Source organism: Mus musculus, chromosome 9 (genome assembly GCF_000001635.26).
Source record: "Mus musculus strain C57BL/6J chromosome 9, GRCm38.p6 C57BL/6J".
Lineage (NCBI taxonomy): Eukaryota > Metazoa > Chordata > Mammalia > Rodentia > Muridae > Mus > Mus musculus.
In genome coordinates this window covers 54,585,907-54,610,023 of record NC_000075.6, presented here as the reverse complement: position 1 = coordinate 54,610,023, position 24,117 = coordinate 54,585,907, and the positions used below count along the sequence as shown (strand labels likewise).

Here is a 24,117-nt window from a genome sequence, read left to right as displayed (position 1 = left end):
AAAGCAACAGGAGGTTAAAACAGGGAGGAGAAACGCTGGCTGAATGGGGGCAGAGTCAGAAGCTAACGATCACCAAGCCCCTGCTGCTTGGCTCCTAAGTGGCCATTTCCAGGACTGTACTTACTGCTCGGGCCTCTCCGACTGTGGTCTTGGAGTACGGTTCAGCCAGGGCCTACCTTGCCTCCCCAGAATTAATCATCACTGCGGGCGGCGAGAACGTGCCCCCAGTGCCTATCGAGGAGGCCGTGAAGATGGAGCTGCCCATCATCAGCAGTGCCATGCTGATCGGGGACCAGAGGAAGTTCCTGTCCATGCTGCTAACCCTGAAGGTGCGTCATGGGCTCTAGCTCTGGAGCTGTAGTGGGAGGGTGGTCTGTGGTGTAGCCCGAGGTACATCTGGTATTCACAACTTTATCCTGGCGTCATTCAGCCAGTGCCACGAAGGTGGAAATTCCTCTGCCACACTGGGCTCCTGGGATGATCCTTCCCACTTACCAGTACATTCCAGCGTGCAAAGGCCTGGCTGCCCTTTGGTCACATGCTCAGGCCCCAGCATCACAGCCAGGCAGGGGGATGTCCCTCGTTGAACAGAAGCTAACATCATCACTGTTCCTTCCTCTGCTTCCTGGGACTCACCCACCTTAAAAGCATCACTCTGAAATCGAGTCCACAGAATTCCCATCTTGTTGTCTGTGACATCCTCGAAGACCAGAGCGTGGCTCTGCGGGGGAGGGGTGGACCCTCATCCGTCCTCTTTTCAGTGCACGCTGGACCCAGAGACGTCTGAGCCTACAGACAGCCTGACCGAGCAAGCTGTGGAGTTCTGCCAGCGGGTGGGCAGCAAGGCCAGCACCGTCTCCGAGATCGTGGGGCAGAGAGACGAGGCTGTGTACCAGGCCATTCACGAAGGGATCCAGAGGGTGAACGCGAACGCCGCAGCCCGGCCCTACCACATCCAGAAGTGGGCCATTCTCCAACGTGACTTCTCCATTTCAGGTGGAGAACTGGGTAAGTTTTTCTTTTCACTGTCCCTGGGGCTGTATGGGAGGGCAAAGCCCATGGCGGTGACAGGCAGGAGTCTGTTAGGAAGTAGCCATGCTAGCAGAAGGTGTCAGATAGGGTTTTGGACAGCATCTGTGCTGGGTTCATAAACCTCTGATTCTAATCAACCTGAAAAATAAGCAGGCACCTCCAGATCCACTGGATGCGGCCACCTTGGATTAGAATGACTAAGAGGAAAAGGTGCATCTGTCCTGAACACATGCAGCTGGTTTCCTCCCCCCGCCCCCATCCTTTAAGTAATAGCGAGTAACTCCTCACAAAGTATTTACAGTGTCTTTGGTTTCAAACATCATGTAGAGATGCCTTGGAAGCACACAGGAAAGCATGTGTTGGTCATGTGCAGATACATGTCACTTCACATACATAGAACACTGGGCTTTGATGCTGAGGGAGGGAGCTCCCGAAACCTGTGATGACAGCGATGAGTGTGTTACCAGTGTGCCAGAGCTTATCAGCATGGACACGAAGTGTTTAGCTCTGCCGTGACCATGAGACTCTCGTCTCTGCTGAGTTACAGTGCACACACCCATCAGGTACACATCACAGCCCCGATGCTGCTGTGGCTGTTAAAGGATCGAACTGTCTGGACCACAGTCCAAGCCCAGAAAAGCCTGTTGTACAGCAGCCTCACCCGGCCAGCCAGAGGAGTCTCCTAGCTGGGGCATCTCGGGTGCTCATGGCACAGAACACTGAACACGGCTCCTTGGTGAGGCTTTCAAATCCACTCACACTGAAAGGAGCCACGCTATCTGCAGCGCTGCTCTGATGTATTGGAGGTACTGAGAGTGTTAATAGGTTTTCTCCACCGATGAAATAAGCCAATTCAAGCCAAATTAAAAATATAAAACAGGTTTTGGGGAGGAGTAGTTCTTGGGCAGGTTCACCTGTCCCAAGGAATGGAGCCAGAGAAATTGCCATGGAGACAGCAGGGAGAGGGTGTCACACATGCAGGGAGAAATGCAGGAGGGGAGCATGAGGGGTTAGAGAGGGGGAGGAAGAGGGAAAGAGAGGGGGAGAGGAGAAGGGAGAAAGAAAGAGGGAGAGAGGGAGAGAGAGAGGGAGAGGGGGAGGGGGAGAGAGAGAGTGCGCAAGAGAGAGCAAGGAGCAAAATGTCAGGATTATGTATAATCCAGAAGAGCCTCTGCAGGAGGGAAAGCCCAGCCTCTGGGCTGGAAAGTTAAGGGTAGAGGGCAGCTGGCATGCCAGCCATACCCTATAACAGGTAGGGACTGAGGGTCCTTGGGAGGCCCTCACTTTGATATGTTAAATAACCACAGCAGCAGCTTGTCCTGGGTCTGAAACCCAAAATGTATAACCAGATTTGTTCAAATTAAACACAAGGGCAATCAAATGAAAGATGTCTTCTCTAGGCAGTTTATAAAGACCCTAACCTTAATGTCTCTAGTGAGGGGCTGAGTTATGTACAAAAAACCCTTAAGTTACCCAGGACCTCAAGTTGAAGCCCTTTCATCCTTGTATTAAAGGAAGAAACAAAAGCTAAGAAAAGTGACTTGAGGAAAATATTTTAGACATTATAATATTGTCTGGAACTTTAAGCATCCCAACACATTAAAGCCAAGTCCACCATTATGAACTGTCCCTAAAACACGTGGAGCTTTGTGTATAAGCCATTGCTATGAGACAGCTACTCCCAAGTGGAGAAACTTAAACATTAGACGTGGAGTCTAGTGTGGTAGGACATGCCTGTTGTCCCAGCACTCAAGAGGTGAAGGCAGGAAGATCAGGAGTTTAAGGCTAGCCTCTGCTACATAGTGAGTTTGGGGCCAGCCTAGGCTACACAAGACCTTGTCCCAATTAAATAACAAACAAGACAATAAGCATTATCTTCATTTTGATGGGCCAAGAATCACGGGCAGTTTTCTGAGTGGCCAGACTGGGAGTTTCCCATGATGCTAGTCAGAGCAGACCAGGTGACAGGCACCTGTTTGCACACTCATGTAATTGATCACTCGAACTGGCTTGACGGGGGCCAGAGGCTTCAGTTCCCCACAGGCTGCTTGCACATGCTAGCATGGCAGCTGGCCTACCCTGTAAGGAATGATCTGAGAGTCCTCCCAAGAGAAACTGTGTTCCATTGCTACAATCACTTGCAGCTGATACTCTGCAACCACAGGTCCCACGCCTGTGGATCTAACCAACATCAGACCAAAAACTTAAAAAATTCTTGGGACTGTGTAGAGCCCCCCACTCCCCCTTTCTCCTCAGTACTGGAATTGACTCTTGGGGCCTCCAGAACACCAGGCAAGAGCTCTATCACTGAGCAATCTCTCTGGTTCTCTTTTTAAATTTTGAGAAAAGATCTTACTAAATTCCCCAGGTTGGCCTTGAACTCAGTGTAACTCAGACAAGCCCCAAATTTGTGATCCTCCTGTCTCAGCCTCCGAGGAGCTGGGATTACAGGCCATGAAGACCTGACTATGCAAACTTTTTAATTATTACTAAACACTAGTTTATTTATGTAGCATTTATGCTGTATTTGAGATTCTGAGTAGTATAGAGAAGGCTTAAAGAATATGGATTTTCATGGTTTTGTGCAAATACCACACAGTTTTATGAAAGACTTTGGGCAATTTTTAGCTTAGTTATCTGTGGTTTGAATGGGTTTGGCCTCCATAGATTCACGTGTTTGAATTTATGGCCCATGGGGAGTGGCACTATTAGAAGGTGTGGCCTTCTCCAGCACCATGTCTGCCTGGATTCTGCCATGCTCCCCACCACGATGATAATGGGTTACACTTCTGAAACAGTAAGTCAGCCCCAATTACATGTTTTCCTTTATAGGAGTTGCCTTGGTCATGGTGTCTCTTTACAGCAATAAAACTCTAAGATGGTATCTGAAAAGGTTTCTGGATGACCCATACTCCCTGTATTCTGAGACAGGGTATGTTCATTCAAGGGAGGATCATAATGGGGACAGGTCAAGGCTGTATTTCATTATGTAATGGAAAGAAACAAGTCACTTCTGCCCCTGGAAGTGACACCCATCATGTCCTCTGTAACCTGACTGCAGACTAAGCCTAGTTCACTGTGACACAGAGGGGCTCATGTGGGATAATGCTAAAAGGACTCTTGCCTCAGAAGCTGTACAGTGTATCCTGCTTCTCTGGCTTAGTACCTGACTTCTGGATCTCACATGCCATCTAAGTCACTTTTCTATTTCTGTGATAAAACACCACACCCAAGCCAACCTATAAAAGAAAATGTCCAATGGGTTCATAGTTCCAGATAGTTATGAGTCCACAGTAGCAGAGATAGAAAATGGAAGAAATCTTTTGAAACTTCAAGCCTACCCTAGTGCTACACCTCCTCTAAGGCTGTATACTCTAATCCTTCCCAAACAGCCCCACCAACTGGGAAACCAGTTATTCAAACACATGACCCTACAGGAGTCATTCTCTTCCAAACGATACCTTCTCATGAAACCAAACCCAGGCCACACTCATTTCTTCCAATTTTTCTTTTAGGACCCACCATGAAATTGAAACGGCTCACGGTTCTGGAGAAGTACAAAGATATCATCGATTCTTTTTATCAAGAGCAAAAACAGTAGTCAGGAGCCATGCTTGTGGCTTCTGCTGGAGACCAGCCCGGCAAGCATCTTCCTGAGCGCCAGGTGTCTCCAGTGGGCAAAAGAACCTGTGACAAGCTGCTTCCACCCTTTAGTTCAGGGCAGAGCACTGACATCTCCAATGCCTTCACGTGCAAGTAGTTTCAATTCTAACCACTGCTCCTGTTCAGGTGTCAAGCCAGACCATTCTCCTTCCAAAAGAGAAGGACCGCTCACTTTGGCTTCAGGTCCAGGCAGATCTACAAGGTTCTAGTTCACAGGTCTCCCAGGGGGCGCTGTTGGAGAGGGAAAGGGATGGCAATCCCATTACTAATGTGTGCTGCAGAGACAGCAGTCACAGCTCGCCTGACTTAATTCTGGCTTCTTGGAAACTAGTACCACACTCTGCCACCTCACACACAAGAGGCTTGATGCTTAATAAACTGCTGCTGCCTATGTGACTGTATTTAATATGTAATTTTCAGTATTAAACCTTTTAACAGATCTGCAACAAGTACCGGATGTCTTTTGTCAATGGGCAGGTGGGACAGAACATAGACAGTTAACTCACAGAACTTTAGTATCCTTTAGTACATCATCAGCGGCCTACCGGGGTGAAGGATGGGGTCTGGTGGAAGCAGCCAACTCTATTACCACCTATTTCAACAGGCTAAGCTAAAATGCCCTAAGGTACCTGACCAGGAAATACGCAGAGAATGCAAACGCCTCAGTCAGTTCTTAAGTTCTTTATTACTGTGAACCCAAAGCCACTGCTAACCAGAACAATCCAGTGAGACAGGGAAAGCAGCAGTTTTAAAGTAAAATACACAGAAGATTGTAAGTCCAAATAAAAGCTTTAAAAAAATGACCCAGACAGGGACATCTGTTGTTAAGAAATCCCCTTGGGACCAGGGTACATTATGCAAAGCCACGAGTTTGCAAACTAGTGCAAGGGCTAAGGGAAGACAGCTTGGCTTTGGTGTGGGCCAAAGGCTAGGTTCATGCTGTGGAGCAGAGGCTGTGGGAAGAATGAGGGGCAGAACCTGATGGTCAGCAGCTGGTAACACAGGCCCCCGCTTGGCCTGATTTGTATGAGCGTGGGCTGAGTCAGCTCCACCTCGGCAATTAAGTCTGTAATGGGTGCTACTGGGGCAGAAGGCAGTGACTGGTTGCTTTAGGGAAAGTCAAGGGGCAGCCAGGCCTTTCCAGGGTCACCTGCAGCACTGGCTGGAGTGTGGCCACGTGGGAGGGGATCTGCAGTGGCTGGCTCTCATGGCTGACAGCTCGCAATGCTGACGATCTGTCTAGTGAGGAGTGATCTCCCTTATCTGAAAGCTCTTCCCCCAAAATAGTGAATCTCAAGGTAACAAAAGAATCAAATACACAGAGAGCATCCGGGGCCTTGACAAGGATTACCGATGTAGTAACAAAATTACATCATTCATTATGGATTTCTTGGAGCTTACATTTTTATTAATAGTAATTCATGTATAGGACAAATACTTTATTTCCATATTTTTAAGAAATATACCATTTTTTTGCTGTGAACTTTCCCAGTAAATTTCTTTTGTACCCATTAGTATTAGAATAATGTTATCTTGTGCGATTGTTAAAACCCTGTTTTATTCCCAGTTTGTTTTTCATAAACCAAAAATCCAGGGCTTTTGTTAAAAAGTTAAATATCTTCTCTTATTAATTCTGTATCAGAATATTTACAGTTGAGGAAAATGATTTTGCCTGAAGTGTAAAATGGGTTAACAATGATAAATGATACAGTTCACTTACAGTTTACAAAATAAGGTTTACCAGACGGACAATAAATACAACCAGCACTTGGGAAAACCCTTTGAATGAAGGCCTGGGGCCATCATGTGCATCCATTGCAAGGGTTTTGTTAAGAAAAGGCCAGATTCAAAAAACGTACTCTGTCAAGAAGCAAGCAAACCAATGGTGGGCGCCCTCAAGGAGGATTACAGGGTATCCTTTTGGAGTGATTGACTGACTGCAGCAAATCCACCAGCAGGAGTGCTAATCTAAGTCTTTGACTCTACGACAGATTTCTTCTGTGAAGTCAGAGCACTTCGCGTTGCCTCCCAGATCTTTTGTTAAGCTCTGAGAATAGAAAGAGAAAAATAAACATTCATCACCACACTAAATTAAAACAAGGACATTTAAAGCACTCAGTGAAATAGGAACTGAGCAAGATACTAACCAGTCTACTGATTTCAGGCAGAGGTTCGATCACACACCACCTACCTACCCTGCGAGGCCTGGGGAAATCCCATGAGGTGCGTACCGAGAAACACTCCCAAGTCAGGCATGATGGTGCACTGCTACAACCAACCCCAGCACGGAGGGGCTGAGGCACAAAGATTCTTGCACACTCAAAGCCAGCCTGGTCTGTACATAGAATTCCAGGCCATCCAGAGCTAGACAGCAAGATCTTGCCTGTCTTAAAACAAGGCAGTAAAGAAACCACTGAAATGGCCACTCCCTTAAGGGAAGGCTCTTATTGTAAATAAGAAAGAGACGTTTCCAGAGGCACCTGGAAGAGTCCAGAGCAGAGGAAAAAAGGAAACATTGTGGTCATGGCCAGGGCTATCTTTGAGAGAAGAGAAGTAAGAGAGAACAGTAGAAATAGTAAGAGATGGGGGCAGGAAGAGTGAGTAGTGCAATAAGGGTGGCAGGCAGAGGCAGGGAAACAGGGAAATGGTATCTGGGAGGAAGGAGGCCAGGAAGTGAAGAGCCAGGATGCTCTGTGAGGGCTTTGAGATGTAGAACAGGCACTAGTGAGTGGGCTGAGGGACTCTGAGATGTAACTACAGGAGTGAGTCAGTGGGGAGCCACGTCCTTTGCAAGCGCCTGAGGAATGAATGCTGGCTTTTATCTAACCACCAAAAATCCTTCCTTGGACTCATTGCTGCCTGGATATACAGACCTAAGAAACACCTCTCAAGAATAAGACTCCTTAGAGAGCAGGATGGTAGTCCAAACTCTCCCCTTTGTTCAGACTATTGACCAAGAAAATACTGATTGGTTATGGATAGTTACATGAAAGCAAATCTAAGCATAAAATATGTGGGGAAATTTTAAAGCTAAGAAAAAAGATCATAAGGCCTCTTTGGTCTATTTTGGTATTTGGAGGCAAGCAGCATGACAACATTTACACAGTTAATCCTAACTTTCCTCTTTAGGAGAAGTCTCTAGGGTGACCAATCTGTTTTCTAACAACTCGTGTTCTCTTTACTACAAACAGACATCAGTATGTTAAATTCCCTCTTGCAGCTATGTCCCACAGAACCAGGAGACTCCTGTGTAAGTCAAGCATCTCCCGGCTCAGCTCTAGACTGTTACTTCCCAATACAGGCTTGGGATAATAACAAGAGCTCCTGCCCTCAAAAGTGATGTCAGGCTGTTAAAAACAGGTTTTCATTTCTTGTATTTTGGCCATAAGAAGTAATCCTAAGCTGTAACTTTCAGAAAGGAGCAGCTTTGAGGCACTACTTTAAGAATAACTGACCAGACTGTAGAGCTAACACCAGTGCAGCTGAGTGGGCCTGTGCCTGCCTCTGGCTCTCACACTCTTTCTGCTGTGTTCTGATGCCTGTTAGTGTCTCTTCATTCTTTCAGAGGAAATATTTGGATTACGGCCCCCCACCTACTGTCCCCTCCCCCACCCCAATGCATAGGTGCACATTAGCACCTCTGGTTCCATCGGGGAGTGCACATTAAGAATCTCTATCTCAGGATCTGGGAGGCAGAGGCAGGTAGATCCCTGTGAGTTTGAGACCAGCCTGGTCTACAGAGCGAGTTATAGGACAACCTAAGCCTACACAAAGAAACTCTCGTCTCAAAAACAGATTCAAAACAGCCGGGGGTGGTGGCGCACGCCTTTAATCCCAGCACTCGGGAGGCAGAGGCAGGCGGATTTCTGAGTTCGAGGCCAGCCTGGTCTACGAAGTGAGTTCCAGGACAGCCAGGGCTACACAGAGAGACCCTGTCTGGGAAAAAAAAAAAACAAAAAACAAAAAACAAAAAAACCCCCAAAACCAAAAAAACAAATTCAAAACAAAACAAAACAAAAACCCGTGTTCAACATCAGATCTTTCTGGGCTCTGTTCTCTTTCCACAGAAGAAACACATTTCAACCAGCTTGTAGTTGTGTAGATTTACAGATACCTTTCCATCCTTAATTGTAGCAAAACATGCAGCCTCGATTTTTGCTGCATGGTCAAAAAGTCCCATGTGGCGAAGCATCATCACAGCACTAAGCAGGAGGGCCGTGGGGTTGGCCATGTCCTTGCCTGCAATGTCCGGGGCTGTTCCATGAACCTGTGATGGCATCAGAAGACACGGTGAGCAGGAGGGAGACAGGAACGGGCAACCTAGGTCTTAGCATTTACGCAGCATGCACTGAGTTCTGGGTTCAATCCCCTACACCAACAAAAATGAAAGGGCAAAGCAGCCTTCTGGAAAAGCTGAGGTCTCCATCCTCTCTGCCAATAAAAAAAAGTCTACTGAAAGCTGCTGTGTGCAATCATTGACACAGATCTTAGAAATCACATAAAGCTGTGAAGAAATGAAGAGCTAATTTTAAGTGCAAAAATATGGGCCCAAATTAGGGCGGTCGCCGGGTGAGGACACTACAGTGGCTGCACAGGTTTGAATCTCCAAGGCCCATGTAAGAGCTGGACGTGCAGCAGAGGCAGCTGTGATCCAAAGCCCCGATAGGGAGGCCAGGGATGGAGTCCTGGGGAGCACGTGGGCCAGCAGGCCTGGGGTTTGCAGCAGAAAACACAGAGATCGTATCTCAAGGTGGGAAGAAAGAAGCAACACTCTGATCCCCACATATATAAGCTAAGCAGGACACACACATGCCCCCAGTGTGTGTGTGTGTTATCTGTCTCTTACTCTTACACACACACACACACACAAATACACTCACACCCCATACAAGCTCATCATACACATAAAAAATTGTGGGTTAATGATAGTTTTCAGTAAACTTTGATTAAACACTTTAAAGTGAAGGAAAGCACATAAAAAAATATCTGGCCAGACCTGAGGCCAGAGGATGTCCAGTTTGAGAGGTATGTATGTATATATATATATACATATATATATATGTGTGTATATATATGTATGTATATATATGTATGTATGTGTATATATATGTATGTATGTATGTGTATATATATATATATATATGTGTGTGTGTGTATATATATATATATATATATATATATATATATATATATGCTGGACATGGTGATGCATGACTTTGATGCAACCACTGAGAGAAGCAGAGGTAGGTAGGTCTCTGAATTTGAGGCCAGTCTAGTCCACATAGCAAATTCTATGCCAGGCTTAGGATTTTGAGACCAGGTCACAAAAATTAAAACAAATACAATAAAAAATAAAGTCTAATTTCCCAGGCAATGTGCAAAGCTGCAGAGTTAAGCCCAACGATAAGGCTGAGTGCTGCTCTCAGCTGCAAAGGTACAGATATGGGCAGAGCGCTCCATGAAGAGAGCTCCTTCCTAGAGACAGGGAACTAACAGGAAGGGGTGGCCTGAGAGGAGACACCTGAAAAACTGAAAGCAAACACCTCTAATCAGTCCCCAGGCCAGAGGCAGAGGACGAAGGATCGTGAGCTTGATGCCAGCATGGGCTATGTATTCAAGGGGACATTCTGTGTGGGTGTCAGGGTCCTTACCGATTCAAAGATGGCAACACCGTTGGCTCCAATATTGCCACTTGGAGTCACCCCAAGACCTCCAATCAGTCCTGCACACAGATCACTGAGGGCAGAAAAGGGCATTTTGAAAAAGAAAGCAATTCACCTAGCACTTAGATTTTAGTATTTAAATATTATACCCTCCCCTCACTCCAACCCCAGGGAAAAGCAGAGTTCCTTGGAGACGTGGCTCGTCCCAGGTTTCAGGGTCAGAAGTGGAGATGACCTGGAACAGCTACTGTGCCAGGGTGTTAGGCAGGGCTCAAAGGACAGGCCAAGTCCTAGGGATATAGAAGCCATGGACAGAGGCACCAAGCCCAGTCAAGACAAACTGAGCCAGTGAAGATCTCACCAACAGATAAAGCAGAAAACCAGGGGTACACACACTGGTATAGAAAACTGACTACACAGTTAAGACTCTGCCTCAAAAATTAAAATAAATAAAACTAACAAAACAAGCCAGCATACTTCCCTCAGATAATGCGTAAAGCTCCACAGTAAAAGCCGAGGAGGAAAAGCTTTCACTTCTCAACAGACCACCACAAAAAATATGCAGAAGGAAGGGTGGGCCTAGAAAGTCAGCACTTCCCAGCATCCCATGGGGGTAGGAGGGAAGGATCCAAAAAGGGAAGAACTGGTAGAGGAAAAGGTGGCAAACGCCCCATCTGAGGACTGAGGCTGGGCACACGGGTTCCCTGGGCCATTACTGTAAGGATTTCATCAGTCTGAGATTACATCAACAGTGACTGGGCCGGGATGTGGCGCACACAATAGCTTAGCACACACCTCAGCACATAGGGGTGGGAGGAAGAGAGAGGACATTATGGAATGACCACCAATCCAGCTAGCCGTGCAGGTAAGAGTGCACTGCAATGACACTGGATGTAACTCATCTTTTATAGCAGGTACAATAGCTTATGCTATGTTACTGAAAACACTGTTGTTTATGTATAAACTATAGGCCAAAACTAAAAAGGGCACAGTGAGACTTACCTAAGGATGTCTCCGTATAAATTTGGCATGACAAGAACATCAAACTGGGATGGGTCTTGTACCATCTACAAGGAGTAATAGGTGTGCATTTAGCAATCAAAGTCTGCATACCATGGCTCTACAGGACGCACCGTGAGAAACAGCCAGGAAGCACTGATGCATACTTACATTTAAACATACAGTATCAAGGTACATCTCGTTAAATTTAATGTCTTTACAGTTCTCCGCAACTTCCCTGCATTTTTGCAGAAAGAGCCCATCTGACATCCTCCTGTATTTAATACAAATAAATGAATTGTTAAAAAGAAAGCACAGAATCATATCAAAGAAAATTAAGTTTAAGAAAGTTAAGTTCCAAGGGGCCCACTGAAGTGCTTAAAGGCCAGGGCTCAGATCCCTAACTCCCATGGAAAGGCTGTAACACCAGTGCAGGCATGCAGACAGGAGCGATGACAGCCATGGAGCCAAGCAGTCAACTCCAGGCCACTGAGAAACCCTGCCTCACAAAGATAGACACTGTTTCTAACGATGACACCTATAGCTGTCCACCATACAACATGCACACATACTTGTACCTCCTCCCTTCCCCCCCCCCACACACAGTTGTTTGTTTAAAGAAAGAAAAGCCTGGTGTGGCAGCATGGGAGCACAGTAGCATACGCCTTTCATCCCAGCACTAGGAGGCAGAAGCAGGTGATGTTCACGAGTTCTAAGCCAGACAGGGCTACAGAGTGAGACCCCATCTCAAAAACAAAACAAAATGAACAAATAAGTTCCAGAATCCAAAACACCTGGTTTCAATTATAGTATAATTACTTCTTGGCCAGCTAATAAATTGGGAGTTGAAAAGTTTTCAGGTATAGATGTACAAAAGTGTAAAGATATGCTGGGTGTGGTTGGCACATGCCTTTGATCCCAGCACTCAGGAGGCAGAGGAAGGCAGATCTGAGTTCGAGGCCAGCCAGGTCTACAGAATTTCAGAACAGCCAGGGCTACACAGAGAAACCCTGTCTGAAAACAGTCGCATAAAGGCATGAGACAGTTTGCTCACCACAGAGAAGACTAGATTTTTGAAGCATATCCATCAAGAACTAAGAAATACTTAATTTTTTTTTTCTTTTGAGACAGAGTCTCAAACAACCCAGGATGGCCTTGAACTTGCTATGGAGCTAAGGCTGGCCTTAAACACCAAGTGCTGGGAGTGTAGGCACATAGGGACCATGCCCCGGCTCATATGAGAATTGTTTACTACTGTGCAGGTTCAGTCCTTTCTTAGGCTAGGGAAGCCGTGTCTTTGTCAGAGGAGCCTTTAATAGACTGGGCTTGAGGACTTGAAATGTCAGAGACACTTCTGACCATACCTGCTCTATTTTAAGCCCTGGAGTACATGGCACTTGAGAAAGCACCCTTGCTCTCCCACTTGGGAAATATGAACTGTGTGGCCTCTGCCAGCCCAACCGTGTTTCTCCAGCTTCCTTCTGCCAGCTCAGCCCCCTTAACTCCCAGGACTTGAACTCCTGGCCCCTTCATTTGTCCCTATCATCTCCCCAGTAAGGTCTCAAAGGAAAAAATGCCACTCTGGCTGGTATGTGGTTCTTTTCCAAATTCTGGGACTCAGAAAGCCAACTAGCAACTAAGTCCTGGGAGCTCTCTCCCCACATCGAAGCAGGTCAGCCCGGGCCTCCTGGGACTCACATGATGTTAGCTTTGTGCACAGCTGTGACGTTGCTCCGGTGGTTGTTCCGAGCGTACTCGAAGGCAAACTCTGCAATGCGCTTGCTTGCTTCTTCGGTGATGAGCTTGATGCTCTGCACAACCCCATCAACGATCTGCAAGAGAGGAAGCTGGGCTTCACCGGAAGGGGCACAGCAACACTTCGGTACCAACCAGCCTCAGAGTATAGAGCACATTAGTGTAGCAGCCTGCACACTCAGTGATAACAAGCCTTGCTATACAGGGACCGACAAGAGACACACCTGTGGAGTGGGAGTTCAAACTGTAGAGGGCAAATTCCCAGGTTTATACCAGGCCTATACCCCAACGATAGCCAGGTTCTTCCTCCCATTTATCTGAGTGGTCAGCCAGAGACCACAGCCCCAAAACAAACACCCACCAACTCCTCACAGAGGGGACGGGACACTGGTCTCTCATAGAGAGATATTTTCAACTGAGAATCTGAACAAGTGCCTAAAATGTACAGAAAGAAATCTCATAGGGAATAAAAAACATCTCTGATCAGGTAAGGAAGGAGGCGCGTGTCTTTAATCCCAGCACCAGGGAAGCAGAGCAGGCAGATCCTATGAATTTGAGGCCAGCCTGTTCTACATAGTGAGTTCCAGAACAGCCAGGGCTTAGAGACCCTGCCTCAAAACACGAAAAACCAAAAAGCACCTCCCAAAACATCATCGACTACAAAACCTCTCCCCAGCAAAGAAACAAACCAACCAAAATAAAATTCTCTGAGATGAACATACCACATGCTCAATTCCACTGTATTCTCCTTCCGTGTTCTCTCGGATGGTGACGATATTTACATCCGTGTAAGGGGTTTTATAACCTTCAATTGAGACACATGGCCGGACATTGGCATAAAGGTCAAATGTCTTACGAAGCAACAGATTCATAGATGGATGGCCAGCGGCTATTGGGGTCTTTAGTGGGCCTGTAGGAAAGAAGAATCAGGTGACAACAGGGTACGCGGTATCACAGGGAACCTACTAACCTATGTGCCTCCTGTAGTCTGTGTTCTGCCTTCCGCTTCATCCCTGTTCATCCTATAGGAACTTGGCCTAAGTCTACCAGCCAGTGGCTTTCTAAAGAGGAGATTCAAACTTGGATCTGAACATGGTTTTAAGGCCTATGTCAAATGCTAACTATTCTGAATCATGGCCTTAAGCATGTATTAAAATGACAAAAACAAAAATTGGATGAGAGGTAAATGGAGCTGGAGATAACAGAAATGGTAAAGTTGGGATTAGTCAGAGATACTTCAATGTTTTTACTAGAGTTTTCAAACAAATTTCTCAAATAAGAAACAACATTCTCAGGCCAAGAATATAGCTCTACAATAAGCAAATAAATAAGTAGGGAAAGAAAGGAAGGAAGGAAGGAAGGAAGGAAGGAAGAAAGAGAGAGAGAATCTAGAGAAGAATGCCTGTAATTCAGTACTCAGAATCTCAAGTTAAAACAAAGTTCTAGGTCAGCTGGACTATACTGTGAGACCGTTTCAAAAACATAACCACTTAATAAATAAATAAAGTACCTTAACACAATGGGTACTTCCTAAAGGAGGCCCTCACTTCTGACAGACCACCAGGCTGGACTTGGCTGCACGCATTCCAACTATGCCGCCTAGACTCAGCCAGAGTTCCTCCCCACTGTACCTTTCAAGCCCATCTTGTTCTTATCCATGGACTCCTTGGCTTCTGGAGGGATCATCCACTTTCCTCCTGGTCCTTGAATTGCTGTGACATTGCGCTCCTCCCACTGAATAGGTGCCTAGAAGCCACACAGCAGCACAGTGAGCTGGACAGACTGAACTACTGACTCTGAGACTACAGAACGACTAGTGTCCACACATAGTAAAGATAAGTCCCTTAAGGTCCCAAAAGTTCCTGGCATGCTGTAAGTGATATTCACTAGTGCCCAAAGGGACTCTGCATTACCCTGGCTAGTCATCACACCCAGCTGCCACCTGCTCATTTATTTTCTCCACCAGGACTCTTATGGTGGCTATAATTAGATTAGCATAAGAAGTGGAGATAAAAGGTTCAAAGGAATACAGGGATGAGCCTTGAAAACAAAGTGCTAAGAGCAAAAAGTCCACCAGAAAAGACCACTGCTATGAACAAGTTAGCAAATCTATAAAGGGAAGGCAAACGATTGCCTGGGCTAGGAGTTGGGGGGTTGGGGGTGGGTGAGCAGGGGGAGAAGAACTTGGAGTGACTGCTATGGGTTACGGGCTATCTTTTTTGGTAATAAAATTGCTCTGAATTAAGACTGTGTGGATGGCTGCACAACTCTGAATATACTAAAAATCACTGGACTACACGTACGCTCATTTTCAGATACCTTTCAACTTTGCTGTTGGTTCTCACCTTCTGCCTTGTTAGAGACAGGGTCTCTTGCTGTTTGCTGCTGTATATGCTAGGCTAACCGGCCTGCAGCCTCCCAGAGGTTCTCTACCTCTGCCTCCCATCTGGCAATAGGAGCATTGGGATTACAGACACAATCCCGAGGGATGCTGGGATCTGAACTCAGGTCCTCACACCTGCACAGCAAGCACTTTATCCACTGAGCCTTCTCCCCAGCCCTCGACTGTACAGGTTTAAGGAGTGATTTGAATAGCATGTGAACTATATCTGAGTGAAGCTGTCTAAGGAACAAGAAACACCTATGAAGGTACTGGTGACTAGTGTTCCTTCCTTTCTCACTCCACCGTTCGGATGAGAACTGACATTTGATAGCCAGCACACTGCGCAGAACTGGACGGAGGGCAGAGAAGATGATGTGGACCTTGTTCGCAATTCTTTCTTTCAAAATCACCTATATAAACGCTGAAGCATTTTTTTTCAGGAAGTCACAATAAGGCAGTGAGTAGGCAAGATTTAAACACCTTAATCCCATGCGGAGTTTAAAAAGCACCACAAGTACTGCAGTGCTATTTTGATTATGTAATAAATAACACACACCGACTACCCACACTGGCAGTGACAGACAGCAGTGGGCCAGTCATCCAGCTCTCAGACTGCTGACACAAGAACACTACAAACTCAAGGCCAGCCTGAGCTGCACAGTAAGTTGTTGTGGCTGGGCCTGGTGCTGTTTGTATTTTGATGCTAATTCCGCTCTCCTGGGAGGGGCTTCAGACAAGGAGTGAGTCACATGTACCCAGGTGACTTCTTGTGAACCAATCCCCTAATGAATAAAGGAACCAATCACTGGGTGAGTAGGCGGGACTTCCAGGTTGGACAGAGGAAGAGAGCAGGAGAGAGTTAGGCCTTTTGGACAGGGATAGCATGAGGACAAGATGTAATTATGAGTGTATTGCCATTTCAATGGCAGATCCATTGGGATTTGTCACCGGAGGATTTATATTTAATAAGGTTTACAAGATTAGGATTTTAGTTGTTGCACCCAGCGATTGAGTTACCGTTGTTTTTTAACTAAGTTTGTGTTGTGTTTTCCTTCACACGGTGGCTTGTCTGGGTTCAAGAAAGAAAACACGGGTTTGCCTGAGGTGTACCAAAAAGGCCGTGGGGGTTTTAAAGCATGGGGTTGGTGTGGTAACAATCTGCCAGTAGGAACTAAGCAAGATGGGTAGAGAGATTTTGGAGCACTGAGTCAGAGTCTCCACGAGATAAAGGCAGGTGGCCCATTGCCTGCCAGTGCATGGCCCACTAGGTCCCAGGGCAGAGAGTTGCAGATTCTTTTTTTAAAAATATTTCCTGCAACATTAAGTTCTAGACTGAGACCAGCCCAGGTTTTGGAGTTAGACTGTGTCTCAAAAATAAATAGGGACCAGGGAAATGGTTAGGGGATTTGTTGCTCTTATAGAGGATCCACGGTTTAATTTTCTGCACCATGTGGAAGCTCACAACCATCTGTAACTTCAGTTATAGGGGATTTGACACCTTCTGGCCTTCAAAGGCACCAGCCATGCATGTAGTATACATACATACATACATGCATGCAGGCAAAACACACATACACACAAAACAAAATAAAAGTTAAAAAAAAAAGTAAGTAGACAAAACAACAATCCTGGTTTTTTGAGGCGGTATCATCGAGCTGGTCTGAAACTTACTATGTAGCCAAAGCTGGCCTTGAACTCACAGAGATTTGCCTGTCTCTGCTTTCCAAGTGGTGTGATTAAGGTCTGGACAACCACACTCAGCTTTTTAATAATTTCATTGCAGTTATTCATTTCTGTGCATACAGATCCTGTGCGGTCACAGGCGCCACAGTGTTTGTGGAGGTCAGAGACAGTGGGGAATAGGTTTTCTCTGCACCATGTGGGAGCTGGCAACCAAACTCAGATCATTATGCTGGGCAAGGGCCTATACTCAGTGAGCCAACTTACTAGCCCTTGATTAATTTTTTTTTAAAGCAGAAAATCTGTGGAGATTAATAACAGCACCTACAGATTATAAAGTCTCTGTGGAATACCCTTAAAAGAACACTTACTTTGGCAGCATCAAAAATCTTCATGACTGAGGCTGAAATTTCTGGGCCAATTCCATCTCCAGGAATTAAAGTTACTGTCTGAACCTGAATATGAGAAATCATTGAGGAAAACAGTAAGAATTGGTTTTTTTTTTTTTAAAGAGAGTATCTCTCACAGAGAAACTCACTTCCCCAGTGTATGTCTGAAAGACCCAAATGCTTGAAAGACAGCAAACCTCTCACTTTGATCTTGACAGAGGCAGAATCCAACTCCATGATACTCCACGTCTCTGTTCTCAACTGAGTTTGGAAATTTAAATAGTAATGCAAACGATGCCCTTCAATAAAACAAAAGTAAACTACCAAGTATACTTCCTGACTTGCATTTCTTTTCAGACAAACTTCAACGACCTGCTAATTCACATCTGTAAATCCCAAGACAACAAACAGCTCAGCACTGCAGCTCTGCACCAAAGCCCCAGCTTCCTGATCTGTGGAAGCCTGGGGGGGGCGGGGGGTTCTTAGCAAACAGTCAGGTGCATAAAACTCCAACATGTTTCCAGAATTTTGGAGATCTGTTTTGACCCTCTAAGAAAAATCAGATTTCATTTTTGAGGGCTTCCACATCCCCTAGTTCCTCTATAAAACTGGCTCCATCCTGAGAGCTAAGTGAGTATGGGGTCAACAGCAACCAGTAATGTGGTCAGACCTATAAGGGCCAGCGAACAGTCAATGTGTCTATGGTGTAACATCAATTACTTGTTCCAACTGCTCTGAACAACGGTGAGCAAGCATTTCAAACACTGAGGAAATAAAATATGTCAGAAGAAAAGATGAGAGGATTTGAACACTCACTCAGACCCCTCTTCGAGGGAACTACATTTTACCTGGCATATAGTTCTAGTTGCTTCAAGTATATTTTAAAAACTTCATTAATTGAAGGGGAAGAGTAAGATAAATATAATTAAAATACACTGAGTACATGTATGAAATTCTCAAAGAATTAATAAAATATTTTTTTAAATCATAAACTTATTTGTTTTAATCACTAATTCAACTTTCCCTGGTCCTCTGCCTTATAATGACACCTGGACAGGTTGACTAATTATTTCTCAAGTTTTGTATATGGCTGAATCAGCCCTTCTGAAAATATAGATCTTCATTATTTCTTTTGAAATGGCCTCACTGACCAGGCTAAGGAGCCCAGGAGGCCCTGTACTTCTGTTGATCCTCCTGCCTCAGCCTCCTGAGCAGCTGAGTTCACAGCTGTACCATCAGGTCCAGCTTCAGAATGGGTTTGAAATGTTGGCATGGCTATTCTTGAGCTTGAAGTGCAAGCCTTATTCTGTATTTTTAAAAAATTTTTATTAGTTCTTTGAGAATTCCATATAATGTGTCTTGATCACATTCACCTCCCTCCAACTCTCCCCAGACTCACCTCCTCCTTCCCCGCCCACCTAGCTTTGTGGCCTTTTTCTCTTTTCAAGACCAATTTGTAATGCTCAAATATTCTTGAACATGTGGATTTCCAATGGCCCATGGTCATTTGACTAGGACCTACACTCTAATTAGAGAAACCAGACTCTCCCTCTCCCAATAGCTAATACTAGCCAATCATTCCCCATCGAGAGGTGGGATTTTGTGCCCAATACCCCCTTCCATGCTGGGATTTAGTCTGGTTTGGGCTTGCATGGGTCTTGCTCATACATTCAACTGCTCTGAGTTCGTATCTGCGTTCTGGCATAAGCAGGGCCACGGGTTCCTCTTCCTGTTCTCCCACAGGTGATCTCATCTGGGAAGCTACTCTTCTCCAGAATAGACAGCAAATAGAGGGAGAAATATACTATAGTCTCTTCAATTCCTCATGGCATAAAACATCATGTGGGAGTATAGGAATGAAGGAATTATAAAATCCAAATCAGATTCTATAAAAGGGGATACAAAAATAAATAGGAAGTCACTGACACACAGTCTTGGAATGCTCCAAAAATGTGACATCAGCTTTTCAAGCACAGGACTCTATAGCCAGGAGGTTCCCAAAGCAGCAGATTTAGCGAGCACGAGGTGATCTGCTAAAGTGGGGTCTGCAGGCTGCACAAGGAAAGTGTAAGCCTGCAGGGCCCACAGAAGCACAAGGTGTTCATAGCTGGTGACCAATCTACGGTTCTTAGGGAAGCTCAGAAAACAAAAATGCAGAGCAGGGTTTTGAAGCTTCTCAACAATTTTCTTTCAATTTGTACTTGTTTTTGAAAAAATAAAACCCCTAAGTGTCTTAAGACAGTAACGAGATTATAAAATAAGGTAACAGGCTCCGGGTAACTTCTATTTTTAATCATGGCTCCTTGAAGATATTAATGGGACAAGCTTACATAGCCAGATGTAACAGACTCCTTTTAAATAGGAAAATGATAAGAGATTTGTGTATTTGTCTGCCAATAATTTTAGTATACATTAGACGTGTGGCCAATTCCCTTTAGTTTTAAGTAAATGAAGAAGGAATGCTAAGTAATAAATGTATTTGAGCATCTTTCTTGAGAAACTTCTAAAAGGAAAAAATAAAAGATGTAATTATACTCACACCACCAGCAAAACCTCTTGTCACCTGTTTTGTGTTGTGGAATGCACCCAGCAGCCGAGAGACCTACATTAATATCAACAGAGAAATGTTACACACAGAACTCACAGCTCAATACTTGAGTCATTTCTGATAGTTTTGCTTGGGGGAGTTGGAAAAACTGGAGGGTTTTTTGGTTTTGTTTTTAACTTGGAGAAGTTCCAGGAATACTGTCTCAAATATTATTAGCTCAATTGGCTGACCTGCTCAGACTTGAAACCCTAGACTGATATTCTGTGTTTTTTCTGTCTTTGGCTGTTTGTGTGGGCACGTGTGGTAATTAGTATGTGCATGCATGTGAAAGTCAGAAGTCCACACCAGGTGTCCTCCTCTCTTAGTTTTTGAGACAGGGGAGCTCACCAACTTAAGAAGATGTGGCCAGGGAGCTCCAAGGAGCCTCCTGCCTCAGCCTCATTAATGCTGGAATTACAGGCATGTGCCACCACCCAATTTTTTGCAGGTGCAGGAAATGTGAATTCAGGGCATCACACTTGTAGGACAAGCACTTTACAGACTGAGCCAATTCCCCAATCTCAGCACTAAAGATTTTGAAATCTTTTGATATTTTTGAAATTGAGTTTATATATGGAAGATCTGTGAACAGAGTCTATGCTTTTTGTTTTGGGGTAACAAAACGGGGAGTGCAAGTGAGCTTATAAACCAATGCATGGTTTCTCAAGTTCCAGGGAAGCCAGTGTACATACTGAACAGAGGAGAGCCTGGTGTGGTAGTATAGCAGGGAATTCTCTGAGTTCTAGGCCAGCCAAGGCTACACAGGGAAACCGTCTTAAAAAACAAAAAAAACCAAAACAAAACCTCAAGCCTGCTGTACTGGTCTTCAGAGTGAGTTTAAGGTCAACCTGGGTAATGTATTGAGATTAGATCTTACAATTAAAAACGGAGGGAAAGAAAGGTGCTGAGGAGGTAGCTCAGTGGTAGAGTACCCCTGTCACCAGGCTTAAGGCCCAGCACTACAATAGTAATTAAGCATCCCAAGACATGCAAGCCATTTATGATTTGTCTGCTACTGTGTCTACAGTGCCTGGTACAAGCCAGGCCATCCTCAATCCTGCCTGTAGCTGAGGGTTCCCATCCCAGCTTCCATGCCTGCAATGGCTGTCTTCTAACAGCTGGGATTTCCCACATTTTCATCTCTCCTCTATGTTCTTGGACTGAAATAATGCACTGACAAAGTCCATCCAGAGAGAAGTTCACATGACACACTGTCTTTCACCTTATACTATACTTGTGAATCATTTTACTCCTGTAATTCCCAAGGAGACGCGTTTTCAGGCAAGAGGACCTAGCCTTACCTTCCCGACCTTGATTTCAGGCCCTGGATCACCTTAACCCTGTGGCTCCTCGCTTCCTTTTTACCTTCATATTCCAACCCAAACCAAGAGATACTGTGTAGGAAGTAAGCCAGGCTCATCATTGTCTTTGGAGCCTTGAAAACCTCTAAAACCTTCACTTTCTCACTGGGAAAGCACCTATGATCTGCAAATGACCCTTTTTAAAAAAAAAAAGAAAAAGAAACAAATAAAACTTTAACGGACACTGGGTGTGGTGGCTCATAACTCTAATTCCAGAACTTGGAAGGTGGTGGAAGTAGGAAGATCAGGTCAGCCTTACCTATAGCGTCAGCTAGACTAGTGGAGACACTGTCTTCAAACAAAACAAAGCCCTGCCTGAAAGGAAGCCCAGTACTATAAAAATCCAAATACCATTTGGTACTTCAGCACGAGTTAACCTCGGGAGCCCCTTCTTAAGCCCTAATCCCTTGAGAGAGACTGAACCAAAGCCTGGGCCACTCTGCCAAAGGTCACACAGGCAATCAAGTCCCAGGGGAGCATCTTCTGACCCTATGGCCAATAAGTTCTGAACTCTTGTGGATTTCTTACAGGGCTAAAGGAAAAAGCAATTTTCCAGGACGCTCTTTACTACTTAGCCTTATTTAGTCCCCCAAGGCTGACTACACCTAGCAACATGAATCAGGTAGAGTGTGTAAGCCCAGACATTAAAGGACTGACTTGTTGCTACACCTTTAAAACCAAATGTGACCTAACAGCATCTCAAGCAAAAGTGGGTCTGAACATAGTGACAACGTAGATTCTAGTCACCAAACAAAAAAGCCTAGTTACTGATGTCCCAGAATCACTGTCTGCTTGATCACTGCCAAGACAGATACATCGATAGCTAGGAAAGCTTCAGGCTTTCATGTCCTTCTACATGGAATAGGTGCTTTCATGCAGAAATACCTGTGACACAAGCACATGTATCTTACAGGTGGGTTCGCAGATGTTAAATAGTTTGCAGAGGATACACAATTGGCCAATGGCTTTGTCAGGATTTAAAATTAAGAACCCCTAAATTGAATTATTAATAAACAATAGTGCATCTCCAAACCTCTCTTTAAAGGAGAAGGGCAATACAAATTTCATTTAAAAATCTGCATTGCTTATAGCAGACTTCTAGAGAGCCACCCACGACGGCATCAGATGACCTACGGCCTGGTCAGTACTATATCCATAATTAGCTAAGTGACCTTGGCCACCGGAGAGACAGAAAATCAAAATACCTCGGGTTTCTCTCAAAGATGACAATGACCTCCTGTATGACCTTGAGCAAATTTGTCTTCGAGGGCAGGTCAGCTCCACCAGGAAACGAAAAGACTGCATATGTAACCTGAAGCGCCTTCCAGCTCTAGTACCTGAACTATCAGGGAGAACTAGAGAGTCCCAGATCGCTGGGTCCCAACAACTGAAGGTGAAAGGACGATGATGCGATCTCCCTGAACGTTCAGAGTATAACTCCAAGGAGCACGATGCCCTGCGTCCTCTGAAGGAGGAATACCTACCAGGGCACCAGGCATCAGACTAGGAAGAGTTCCAAGAGAGAGAAAAATCTGGCTGGCCTAACGGCCCGGGATTCCCTCACCTCGAAAACCCTCTTGCGCCCAGCGTTTACCCGGTCAAAGGCTGAGGGATCAGGGAGGGGCGACCTGGGCATGCTGCCCGGAGACCCGCAGGTGACAGGGCCGCGGGGCCTAGGTGGCCTGTCTGTGACCCTCAAGGGCTCCGGGGGAGGCCTGTGCACCTATCCTGGAGGACACTGGTGGGGACACCCGGAGCAGTACTGGCCGCCTTGACCTTGACGCCGTCCCCGCCCGGCGCGGCTGTCCCGGCTCAGGGCTAGCCACGCACGGCGTGCCGGCCACATTCCCCGAAACACTGCCCGCGGGCCATGAGCCGCCTCCGCGCGCTCGCCTCCGCCATCCATCAGGCGGGATCACAGCCTACTCTCCCTGCTCGCCCTCGAGCTTGCTGCCCTGTAGCGCTCACCTTGGACACCCACGCGGACCCGGCCATCGCGTCCACTTCCCTCACCGCGGCGACAGCGGCAACACCAGGGCGCATGCGCATAGCCCTCTTCCCAAGCCCGCCCCTCACGGCCCCGCCCCGAGGCTCCGTGTGGCCCCGCCCCTAGCTCGGGTCTCTCGATCGCTCACCGCCCCGCTCCGGACCCCGCTGCACAGCTGCCGCTAGCTGACCAATCACCGCCTTCATCTTTTGATGACGCGCGGAGCGGGCCCAGCTGCGACCCGGAAGCCTCCTCCCCTTCCTCCCGCTTCATTCATTGAAAAGCTGTTTGGATGAGTTTTTTGTTTCCGACCTATTAGGGGACCAATCAGCCTTCTTTATTTGGGGGATTGTGCGCCCCTTAAAACTTTGCGGTCCCACTGGGACAAATATCTTGCTTATTTTCAAACATTGTTTTGTTTTGTTTCATTTCTTAAGACAGTATCATGGAGCTTCAAACTGATTATGTAGCTGAGGCTGGGTTTGAACCCCGGACTGCCAGGGGTTCCTCTTTTCTTGCCTCTATCTCCCAGGTACAGGGACTGTAGGCATGCACCACCTCGCCTAACTTGATTCTTACATTTTTTTTTAAATTTTCATTTTTTTGTTTTGTTTTTTG

The 24,117-nt window shown here is 45.9% G+C and overlaps 2 protein-coding genes across 4 annotated transcripts in view; one reads left to right on the top strand and one right to left on the bottom strand.

The window, feature by feature from the left end:
- Acsbg1 (acyl-CoA synthetase bubblegum family member 1) overlaps positions 1-5,138 on the top strand; it is a 57,000-nt gene extending 51,862 nt beyond the window's left edge. For 2 of the 3 annotated variants that reach the window (XM_030244753.1, XM_006511588.3), the window contains 3 exons: positions 190-329; positions 762-1,008; positions 4,548-5,138. In XM_030244753.1, coding sequence (XP_030100613.1) covers positions 190-329; positions 762-1,008; positions 4,548-4,633 — 473 coding nt within the window. In that variant the 3' untranslated portion in view covers positions 4,634-5,138. The remainder of the gene's footprint in view (positions 1-189; positions 330-761; positions 1,009-4,547) is intronic. The other variant, NM_053178.2, reaches the window with a different exon arrangement.
- A 223-nt stretch (positions 5,139-5,361) lies between these two features.
- Positions 5,362-23,513, bottom strand: Idh3a (isocitrate dehydrogenase 3 (NAD+) alpha). Its single transcript, NM_029573.2, has 11 exons — positions 23,481-23,513; positions 20,104-20,166; positions 17,547-17,630; positions 14,744-14,858; positions 13,835-14,022; positions 13,056-13,189; positions 11,529-11,631; positions 11,361-11,425; positions 10,347-10,431; positions 8,810-8,962; positions 5,362-6,742 (listed from the first exon to the last, which is right to left on the bottom strand). Exons 1-11 carry the CDS (start codon positions 23,505-23,507, stop codon positions 6,659-6,661), a joined length of 1,101 nt encoding a protein of 366 aa, NP_083849.1. The 5' UTR covers positions 23,508-23,513; the 3' UTR covers positions 5,362-6,658.
- Between the last annotated feature and the right edge of the window lie 604 nt (positions 23,514-24,117).